Genomic DNA, 11,645 nt, shown 5'->3' with positions numbered 1-11,645 from the left:
ACCGATTCATAAGATGTTTGATACCACCTCAACTATGGACTGGTTTGGTATTGCTATGTTTTGAAAAAAAACTGTTGTGAGAATAAGCGATTGTGCTGTGAGAATAAACGGCTGTGAAAAAAATCAACAGTGTTTGATAAACTTTTTTGTAAAAGTGCTTTTGAAAAAAAAGCAGTCTGATAGTAGATATTTTCATTAAAGGAACACTGTAGCTCCGTGTGCTTTGAAAAAAAAACCAGTTTTCCAAAGCTGCAAATAACAGCTTCAGCTTTTTCCTTTGATTTTAGTTTATTCTCACAGCAACTTCCAAAATAAGCCATTTTTTTTCAGTCTTAAAACCCTCACAGCTTTTTTTCAAATGTGCTTTTTTTTTAAGCACCTCACTCCCAAATCATCCCTATAAATGCTAAACAGAGACCATATAGTTGCATCATATTTTGTAAACCACAGAATGTGACAGTTGATGATTAGACTCCTTTAATGACTTGGCGTTAAACCAATAAACTAGTTTCGGCCATAAACATACACACACACACACGTGTATATATATATATATATAACTTAAATGAAACCTACCTCATGATTCTCAATATAGTAATTGAACTTGACCAGTCTGATTCATGATATGCTTTCGACTTCAATAAATAATAAATTACAGGACAAGATAGCATACAAAGTGCCATCGGACTCGGACATCAAACTCTTAACAGTACGTGTGTTGTTCTACCTGTTGCAGCGGTAGTTTCAGAAACAAGGTTCCTTCCTACTATAATTTACAGTATATAATTATAAGCTGACATGCAAGCTTCAAATAGACTTTGCCTAAGCAGTACATCTCACTGACCACATAAAAGGGTAAAACAATGCTACCGATCCTTTAAAGAAAACACTACCAGCATAGTTGAACACTCACCATTCGCTGGCAATTTGATTAATTTTCCATTTCTAGCAAAGCATTGGCGTTTAGTAGTCGAGTGATCCCAAAGATGCAATCCCATTCCTTGAGTTTCTCAAGTCCTGTCGACCCACGTAGTCAACAGTGGTGTTGCTACCATTGGAAAGCTTATTGTTTGGGACAGAAGCCACACTGTTGAGGCCTTCCTTTCCCATTTGTTGCACTTCCAGAGGCGAGAGTATCTTGATGTAATACACATTGTTCACAAACTCCCTGAAGATAAACAAAGAATCATTATACCTCCAGCGAATCATGACAAGAATAGTTTCAAAACTCCAGAAGCCAATTGTCATGTAGAAATGCACAATAGTGACTTAAAATCTCAAAAAGGTGAGAAAATAGTCAAAGATTTTAGATGATGTAAACAAGTCCTAGGACACTTTGAACCTTGAAGCATTGGTCTAACATTTATCGTTGTTGCTCTCTACAAATTGACATACAGCATAAAATCTTAATACTAGCTGCTTTACATTAAAACTTCGCATTCGCACAGTGATTCGGCATGAAACATTTTACAAACTATCACTAATGATTGAAACTCGTGGGAAGCTCAACCTTTAGGACTGCTTATGCAAACAGGCAAGAGTGTACAATAATTGACAAATACAAGAAAAATCATGACAATTTGGGACTTACTGCCAAGGGTCGTCACCAAGGAGAAGAACATCATTCTCCCTGTCAACAAATACAAGCTGCCAGCCTGATCTCTGAGGGTCCTTCAGTTGGCCTTCAAGGCCAAACATACGTGCGAGCTCACTGCGCAGATCATCATAGCTGCTGAATTTAGAAATATCCAGTGACCTCCCAAAGGACCCTGACTTGTGAACCTGTCAAATTGCACCATTTTAACATGTAAAAAAAAACAAGAGCAATCAATGACAAGTGCTAGTTTTGAAAAAGCAAACACTGATCATGAAGCATTTGCCTTGCCAAATACAATCGCCGACAATGGTCCATACATCAGACCATCATGTTAAAGATAAATATGCTTGTAAACAACTTTCACAATTATCTCATCTTACCTTCACAAAGGTTCCAGTTGGATTTACTTGGTCCACATTTTCTGAAGACTGCAAGAAACCTGATTCATCTACACAACTTGATGTAGTCATGTCCGAATTTAGTGGAAAATCATTGCCTGTGCCACTGGCATAATTGGAAGCACCAAAGGGCACGGACACTGAATCATTTCCATTGCCAATATTTCTCAGGTTTGGAATCCCATTATGCAGCATAAGAGATGATGAATCAATGTTCACCCCAAACAAAAGATTGCTTTGGGGATCAGTACCGCCTTGGAATGCGGAGTATTCTCTACCAGGAAATGGAGGCAAGGCAGTGATCTCAGAGAAACTTGACTGTGGTGTTCTCAACTGTTCCACCTGTGGAAGTACACATTGAGCAGCTCCAGATGATAACTGCGGTTCACCGGTGGTCTGCTTAGCTAACAAGGAAGAAGAAATTGCAGAGTTGGATCCGCTTAAGTTAAGTAAGTGGGATGTTCCATCCTGTGATAGCGAACCTAACATACTATGTACAGGGGGAACATCAGATGAAGGTATAGGATTTCCAACAGGGTCAGGAAAGCTCTGCTGCTGAGGTTGCGAAGAGATAGACTGCATAGATGCAGACTGGGATGGAGTGATTGAGGCAAAATTAGGAAGAGCAGACATAGCATTCGGGATCTGATGCTGAACAGACAATTGGTGCATATGACGGGATTGTTGAAGCTGATGTTGCTGCTGCTGCTGCTGTTGCTGATTCAGCTGCTGTTGTTGCAGCTGCTGATGATGATGCTGATGCAGCTGCTGCTGCTGCAGCTGCTGTTGCCTCTGATCACTATAGGGATGGTAACGCTGCGACTGTTGTTGCAAGACCTGAGCCTGAGCTGGAGCTTGGCTTTCTTGAAAGCTCTCAAGATAAGCATTTTGAGGCTGAGACTGAGGCAAGACCTGTCTTTGAAGCACAGCAGCTGCCCCATTAGAAACACTTGAAGATTGCTGGAAGGGCAGAAGAGACTGTGAAGAACATTTTGAAGAATCAACTGCCCTCATTTCTTGAAGTGCAGCGGCTGCCATTGCTTGGTATACATCGGGTTGTAGACCTGCCATAGACGCATCAAGCCTTGGTTGCATCCAAGGAGAAACTCCAAATCCCTGGAAGTTCAAAGATTGCATCCCCTGATCTCCGAGCCCTCCTTGCAGCCACATCAGTGGAGAATTAATGCCCATATCACCATCTTTTAGACCTGAAATGAAATACCACTAAGTATCTGAGGGGGGAAAAGAAACAAAACAATTTGAGAAAAGACACCAAGCACTCTTCAAGCAAAAAAACAAAGATACCGTGGAAAGAGGGAACGCCTGATGCCCATGGTCGCTTTAGTCTGAGGGGGAATGGAGATGGATACATTGGGAACGTTGTTAGTGGTTCAATCTCCCACAATGATACCCTTGGCTGCCTCTCCCCAGCAGTGGATTCATCCCAGCCAACCTGCATTAGCAGAAAACACGTTTATGGAAGTTTGAAAAAGTTGGAAAAAAACTGGCCCCACCTCAAAAAAAAATTGTCAAACTTATAATAAAAAAATAGTGGAATTCTAATAAACATCAAAATCAGCAAATGCTCTCAACAAACCTTCACAGAGCGCCAATGGGAATTTGGCCAGCGAACAGAATCTAAGTCACTGATGCCAGTTATTGTACCCATGTATCTGAAGGAAAACAAACAAAATAAATAAGAAAGGTCAATAACCTACATAATACAAGTATGAATAACCAGTTAATTAAATGTGAACCATAAACTACATATTGAAATCGAACTACGAAGATAACATAACCTACCGACGGACACTAGACTCTTCTGTCTCAAACAGCATCCTAAATCGCATGCCCACAGAAACCCGAGTATGATAGACAGCTTTAACATACTTGGCCAGGGGTATCACAAATTCAGACGGACTAGCCCTGCGTTGTAAGAAAATTGAGGAATAAGATGTAAATAGTAGTATTTACAATCTGGAGAAGTTGCAGATACTCACCTTGGATTATAAAAAATAGTAAAGCGACTATTTGTTGCAGCTGCATGAGCTGCAGCAGCAAGAAGACCAATGTGCATGCTGTCACTTGACAAAACTGATGAGGGCATGACAGTCTGTGGACGATTTGCTCGCCGAATACCTAAGAGCAACTGATTCTTTTCATTCCTGATTGAAGACAACATATCAGTGATGAGAAAAATGATTACAACAATCCTTCACATAATAAATACAACCACCATCACCCCTCCAATAACAGAATAACAGTTTAAAATTACCAGATAAAGAGGACCGAATCACCAGCAACAAGTCGTTTAGCACTAACGAACACGCTCCATCCTGTCGTGAGAAGGTGCCTCTTGGGCTGGCCTGCACAATAACATGGAAAAATGCAATTAGAAGCCATAATTACGTGTTCAGAATTCCAGACAGTATAAATTGGAAAATAAGAAATAAATAAGAGAAACTAGGTAAAGAAAGTAGAAACAATGCGATCAAGATCTTTGAAATTCTTGCCTTCAACCATGACAAGGGCAATTAGAAACAGAAAGTTCTAACATCATTGGTCAATAAGTTCTAAAGTCACTATTCCTCTGACCGAGCTTAATGTCACTATTCCTCCGACCAAAACAAAATAAGCTCTAAAGTCACTATTCCTCTGACCAAAATAAAAATCTCACTGGTCCTACCCATCAATTTCCTTGGACTATTATGTGCCCCGCTGATTTGCTAGATCGACAAGTATGGAGGAAAGAGGGATACTTCAAGTCAATATTTATTTTCCACATCTTCATTGGGTGTATATGCAATTAGTATTGCAGGTTGGTTCATTTTATAGATTTCCAGTGATACAATCATATGACATGGATACAGCTGATGCCAGTAAATAAAAAAATTTCTCCAAAATTTTCATTTTTGACATTTAGAACCAAGGAGTGTCTGAACTATGACGTACCACTGCTCTCAGTTACCTTACTTTGGCATCTAAGCTAGAGCAGGTAACTGAAGAATGATAAGTGAAAAACGATAAAAGATAATAACGGCAGATAAAAAAGAGAAATCTAAAGTAATTCATACTCACCTCGAAATATATGTCTGAATTTCCATTCATTATCATGTAGATCCCTTGCAATTAGTTCCTGGGCAGGGGGTTGCTGCGAGTAATCCTGAGGAACAGTAAAAGTAAAATGAACAAAACCAAGTTTACGATATGAAAATATAAAGAATCGAAAAGTGATGATCAAATGAGTTGAAGAAAAGGACACCTACAAGAGGAGGAAAGACTTTTTCAGCTGCACGGCGGGGAACTGAGAATCCTCCATGCGTGCTAGTATCACTTGCAGTCAAAGTTTTACAAAAATAGTTGGTTGGCTGTTTGTTGGCAGCACCCAACTCTGCAGGCAGTAGGTATACATCTTTTTGCTCTTGCTACAAAATAGTTTATGTCAGGACATGAAAATTACTTGACTCACAAATCAAAATTTAAAAACAGCCAAGTGCATTACCGGATTTAATGGTTGTAGGGTCATTTGAGCATATACTTCATCCGTCTCCACATCTGCCTGTACCATAGAAAATTAAAATTTCAAGGAGCAGCCTAGGAAATTGGTACAGAGAAGATGCAATTAGGCTGACACTTACGTGCATTGTCACATTGTGTAGCTGACAAATTAGTTGTGGAGGCAAGTTGGGGTAATTGGGAAAGTGGGCATCCACTTCTTTGTTGGTTGATGCAGCAACCTGTATAAGAAATACCAAGAATTAAAAACAAAAAATGAATTCATTCTGTAAAGTTAGTGTTCAGGACGAAATGATTAGTTAGACATTAGACGAGATGATTAGTTAGATATTAAACATTTCAGCTGTTTAAGCAAAAGTGTACTAAAAAAATTATGGACTCTATTATAGTAATTGAGGTAATGATTTGTATAAAATGCTTAATACAAATGGGATGCCCAACATCAAACAAAAACGAAGCAAATACCTGAAGAAAAAAACTGTAACTCGTCCTTTATTTATTTATCTATTTATTTTTGTATAGGAGTAAACCATCCTTTACAAATGAAAATATACATTTGATTAAACAACATGCTGACATTCATATGTATAGTAATTTTATTATCCAGATTCCAGACCACAAGAATAATTACTCAATTTAAGATCTGCTTTCAATAATCAAGACACAGGGAGACACAAACACAGAGTTGACACCCATTTCAAACTTATTAGACAAAAACTAAACAATGTTAACAAGAGGCTAAGAGCTCGTTTGGACGTGCTTTTAAAATGACTAAAAGCGCTTTTGGTGAAAATGTTTTTGGAACCAATCCTTAGTAAAAATGCAAGTAAATTCTGGAAAAGCACTTAGAGTGCTTCCTGGAAGAAGCACATAACTAGTGCTTCTTGCAGAAAGCACTTTAAGTGCTTTTGGAACCAAAAAACATTTTCTCTAAAAGCACTTTCAATCATTTTAAAAGCACATCCAAACGAGTCCTAAGTCCCTAAATCAACAAACAAACGTCCCTATTCTACAAACTGCAAACCAAACAATTGTTTTCTGCAAATACCATTCAGAAAGCAAAAGAAAAATTCAACAATTAGTGAGATAATGATGCAGTTGCCGACCTGCTCGCTGTGGCCCTGTGGAAAGTAGACTACACGACTTCCAAGAAGAGGCAGAGACACTAGAGGCCCAGCACACGCATGCCATAGCTCAGAATTCAAACATTTCATCTCCCCTGCACACAGGTTCTATGCTTGTGTGAGTATGCATGACATAAACATCCATATAATCAAAATCCTAACCGCTGAAGATAGAAATGAAAGCCTAGGTTTAGTGTTAAAGGAATGTTGTTAATTCTTTTACAGGAACAAAACTTCCATTCCGTACCCCTTCAAGCATTATGCGCAGTTAAGATAATTAAGATAATTGTACAATTACGCCTCGTTTAAAATCACCAAACTTAATTTCTCAAACACACAAGTAATGCATGCATAGAATGTCACTTTCTTTACCCTGAAATAACTACCTAATTAAGAAATGCACAGGTGAAATAAATACAGACTAGGTCTGTTCAATGACCTCATAAAGATTCCCTAAAACGTAGGGTCAATAACTTTAGACAAAATCCCAACCAAAAATAGCATAAAATCATGCAGGACAATGCCTCGGAGTGAAATAACAAACGCTTTGACAAAAATATTAAATTTCAGACGAAAAAAAATGGAAATAACCAAATAAAGGGAAAAAATGCAAACCTTCCTGAAGCTGATGGTTAAACCCCGGAGATGATGACGAAGACGAAAGCCTCATGGTTCGAAAAGCCGAAAACACAGCCTCCTTTCACCGCCTGCTGAAACCCAACTCAAAGATTCAAGTACCGGTCCAATCTTACTTCTTATTAACACCCATTACTGAGCCCCTTCGCCACTATCTCATCAAATGCTGAGAAAAAATGCCCACCCCCACCCCAAAATAAAACCAGAAGATTTAAACTACCCTTTTGGGAAAATCTCACCCAAAGCCAGTGCCAATACAAAACACAACTCCCGTCACCCTCATACGCCCCAGATCTTATTTACCCTACAAAAACCCTCCACATTTACTCTAATTGCAACCCTAAACCCTAACTCTCACCTCCAAAGCTCAGAAATTTATCGACTTTAGCAAGCTCCAGAGAAACCCTAGACAACCCAGATCTCAGAAATTGAAGAGCAACTTAGCAAGTGAAGTAAAACAGAGAATTGGGGAACTCTTACTGAGCTGAGAGCGACATTTTCAGAAGCTCCGATTTGACTGCCGAAAGAGATGAACTTTGAGCTTGAGAGAGCTTGTTTGCTCTTGCTTGTGAAGCTGCTGATGAGAGAGAAAGAGTTGGAGGTCAGAGAGAGAGAGAGAGAGAGAGAGCTTATTGGTCTTCGTTGAGGGCGTGTTTGGTCTACGATCAATTAATACAGTGGTAATTATTGCTGGTGGGGTAATGTAATGTTCATAGGGATGGCTGTCAGAAAAAGCAAATGGAAACAGGACCAAAAATCTAACCCCACTATCCTTTCCTGTTTTATCATGGCATTTTCCCCCTTTTTACATTCTTGCTCACAATACATATGTCGTGACTAAACTCTTGGTTCGATATCAAGCGTGGAGATTAAATGAACGTGCTTTTAGTGTTTTACTTAACTCATAATATTAGATTCAACAGTGGCTATAGGCATGGTCTGCTTGATTTTAGAATTTTTTGAACAGTGGGAATAAATAAGAGTTGTAATCAGCTAGAGATCTGGGAAGTGATCCGATTCTGGAATTCTAACCAGAATAAAAATTGTGAACGAAGGCCTTGATAGTGAGTGGAGGGTTGGATTAGGAATAATAGTGGGTGAAAAAATATTATCTTTATTTTTTAACTTTTTTTAACCGATGATATTATAATGTAATGAAAAAATAAGACATTACAATAGATCTAATAATCCTCTAAAATAATAAACAGCAAATCCTTAATCATCTAGTGACACAAGTGAATACCCATCTTGCCCAATTCCAAACAATTCTTTCTCTTTTTGCCTCATTTGGAAATAGCCAGTCTTTTTCATGTCAACTTTTTGGAAGAAAAAAAATTATTGGGGGAGAAAGATGATTAGGTTATCATTTGGTTGTCCATATGAATTTAATAAATGGGATTACATTTATAGGGAGGCCACTTATCTCCTATTGTTTTCTCCACAAAAGCATTGATCCAACTTCTATAAATATTGGTTAGGGAGGGCTTAATTTGTGCTTGGATTGAGTTTAAATGCTTACAAATTAATATAACTTCTCCTTGTGTGCCCACAAGAGGCAATTTCCTTTAAAAAGGTGTTCTGAAATAATAAAAATGGTTGTGATGGTTGCTGGTAATAGTTCAATGTGTCATCTGTCAGGTACTTGAAACCTTAGTTGTCAATTCAATCCTAGCTGCCACAAGTTAATGTTTGAAAGACTTCTTGTATTTTGCTACCAAATTATATGTCCTTGTTTTGGTACATATCGCTTCAACGTGATCTTTGGTTAAGCTCATTTTTTGTGTGAAAATTACGTTTTAGTCGTAAAAATTGTTTAGGAAGTTATGTCTTTTGCAAGGAATACGTGTATAATGAGAGTTTATCACTTAAGTGTAGGTAGGCTTTTCTCACTGTGTGCAAGTTCAACGATACCTATACCCTAAAGAATTTCTCTTAAATTATAAGAGATTTGACACTGCCTTATGTACTACAATATAATATGATTCTAAGAGAGATCTGCGACAGATATTTAAAAGAAAATTATTTTATTAACAAGTAGCTTGGAATAAACTAAGTATAGCATGGCTCTCCCGTGAGAACCATATCTTGACCACATTCAACAAAAGCTATGTGTGGCCATTTGAGAATATAGAAGCATTGATCCCCCATGCTTTTTGCTTTATTTTAAAGGAAAACTAATTAAAAGGACATTGAAAACTTTAAGTTTTAACGATAAGGACAAAATAAATGGTAAAATGAATAGTACCATGTTTGATTTTTTAGTGTAAAAATATGGTTTTTCGTTAAAGTGAATAGTATCGCGAACTTTTCGTTAAAACTCCCTTATTTTAACTCAATCTGTGGCCTTGGTTTCAAATTAACAATGTGCAACACCCCCCCCCCCCAAAAAGTTTAGCAATAAAAAAACCAGCGATACCAACATAATAAAAAATTATCTTCCTTACGGCTGCCGTCATAAATGACACATCACGCGTTGATTACATAATTAAACGTTTATGACGCATTAATTACATGATCATACAATTTTATATTTGGGTGGGAGGGGGGGAGTTGTTAATACAATGCAAAAGCTAATTACTCACTCGTTGCAATTACCATTCTTAGAAATGAAAAACGAGTGGGACATTACAATTTACAGAACGCAATCAATCGCGAGTTCTTCCTTAATGTTTGAGTAGCGAATTACCATTTCCTTGATGCACTCGCAAGCTTCATGCTTTTGTATGTGGTTTGAGTCAGCCATGTAAGATCTTTCACACCATGGCAACATTCTACCAGGCGGGCTACTTGTGCCATGGGTGAAATATGGAATGCATGAACTTACAGTCACTGCTTCCACGCAAAGGACCTTGGCTTTCCCGAGTTCGACCAAGGCCAACATGACCAGCGCCACCACCACCACCGCTATAGCAACACCCTTCATTTTTTAGGGTTTTTGAGATCGATTAAGAGCATTTCCAAATGAGATGTCAAAAGATAAATGTCAAATGTTAATTTGATGGTTGACGTGGCAATGTCAGATTTTCTCTACTTCCAATTGATATGTTTTTTTTTTTTTTGTTATAAATGATAATTGTATGACCCATTTTAAAAAGAAATCAATTAAAATAAATTTCAAAGATTTATCATTGGTGCATTAATGGGACCCACACAATAAATAATTAAAAATGATTTGACATCACCTTTTCTCAGAGCATCTCCAAAAAAGATGTCAAAATGTTCAAATCAACAATAACGGTAACAAAAAACAGTATTAATGTTTTCCAACCGAGAAGCCAAATCTGATATGACATGACATGGATTGACATCTCTCTCCCTTGCTGCCAAATTTGACAGCACCTTCAAAAAAAATTTAATTAATTATTAAATTCTTTTTATTAATTTTTTATTGGTTTAAAGTATTATCCTTTTGTTTCTTTTCATTCCCAATGCAAAGAAAATACATATGAATCATTATTTTATATTTAAAATTTGACATATCGGTTGGAGACCAAAATTTTAAAAGATGTCAAAATGCCATGTATACCTCCAAATTTAAATTTTAGGTTTAAAATTTGACATCTCCTTTGGAGATTGTCTCATATGTCAATCCACATAGGATTGACATATCGGTTAAAGTTTGCTCTTACCTTCAAATTTGATTACATGACATTTCACTTAGGATTTAACATCTTTGGAGATGGTCTTAAGTACTCTAGTGTTGACCCTAATCCTGAGCTTCAATTGTTAATGTACGGGAGCTTCTAGTTGTGGTTTTGGCAGGTCGGTTTGAGGTGTATTTATAGTTGGTAATGGTCCTGTTTATCTTCGTCTTTGCTCCCTAGGCTTTCGGGGAAGCTCTCTGTTTGTTGTTTGGTCTGCTGCCCTTCTGTTTCTATGAATTGTTCTTTCAACCAAAAAAAAAAAAAAAAAGGCGGATGTCTTCAATTGGTGCGATTTTGGGAGCGCATTGCATGCTCTCTAGCTACTTCTTACTTGAATCCATATCTCAAAACAATGAATCACAATTTAGGCTTTTAAAGTATGTGGACCGTTTTCCACTACTTGCCAATGTTAGGGAAAACAAGAAAACTTCCCAGTGTGTCCCAAAACAAGTTCGTCACAAGTTGTAACAAAATTATACATGGAATGCAATGCATGATACATTGATTTGATGATTTTTTCAGGCTTAAATTCACTTTCATCGGTAAAGTGTTTGTATGTGCAGGTGATATGGGACAGTCTAAATATTGGTCATATATATACAGAGTCTTTAAAGTAGTTGGTTTGAATCATTAAAGTTCAATAACAACAACTAAACTCTATTTTTTCAAAACATGAGAATTTCTTCGTTTAAAAGCTATGTGTCTAAATATAGAGTGAGTTATCCAACAG

General features: G+C 37.5%; 1 protein-coding gene across 1 annotated transcript; it reads right to left on the bottom strand.

Annotated features, from left to right (window-relative positions):
- Positions 1-592: 592 nt before the first annotated feature.
- On the bottom strand, positions 593-7,933 carry LOC126611120 (auxin response factor 6-like). Its single transcript, XM_050279295.1, has 14 exons — positions 7,251-7,933; positions 6,618-6,730; positions 5,634-5,732; positions 5,498-5,554; positions 5,262-5,420; positions 5,074-5,158; positions 4,271-4,361; positions 3,996-4,160; positions 3,799-3,921; positions 3,593-3,668; positions 3,301-3,448; positions 1,978-3,203; positions 1,592-1,782; positions 593-1,168 (listed from the first exon to the last, which is right to left on the bottom strand). Exons 1-14 carry the CDS (start codon positions 7,303-7,305, stop codon positions 964-966), a joined length of 2,793 nt encoding a protein of 930 aa, XP_050135252.1. The 5' UTR covers positions 7,306-7,933; the 3' UTR covers positions 593-963.
- Between the last annotated feature and the right edge of the window lie 3,712 nt (positions 7,934-11,645).

The sequence above is a fragment of the Malus sylvestris genome, chromosome 17, assembly GCF_916048215.2.
Source record: "Malus sylvestris chromosome 17, drMalSylv7.2, whole genome shotgun sequence".
NCBI lineage: Eukaryota > Viridiplantae > Streptophyta > Magnoliopsida > Rosales > Rosaceae > Malus > Malus sylvestris.
This window is presented reverse-complemented; position numbering and strand designations above follow the sequence as displayed.

Coding starts and splice junctions, on each gene's coding strand:
- LOC126611120 (XM_050279295.1), bottom strand. CDS start 7,305: ATGAGGCTTTCGTCTTCGTCATCATCTCCGGGGTTTAACCATCAGCTT. Junction 6,731..7,250: donor TAACCATCAGCTTCAGGAAG/GTTTGCATTTTT, acceptor ACCTGTGTGCAG/GGGAGATGAAATGTTTGAAT. Junction 4,161..4,270: donor GATTCGGTCCTCTTTATCTG/GTAATTTTAAAC, acceptor GTCTTCAATCAG/GAATGAAAAGAATCAGTTGC.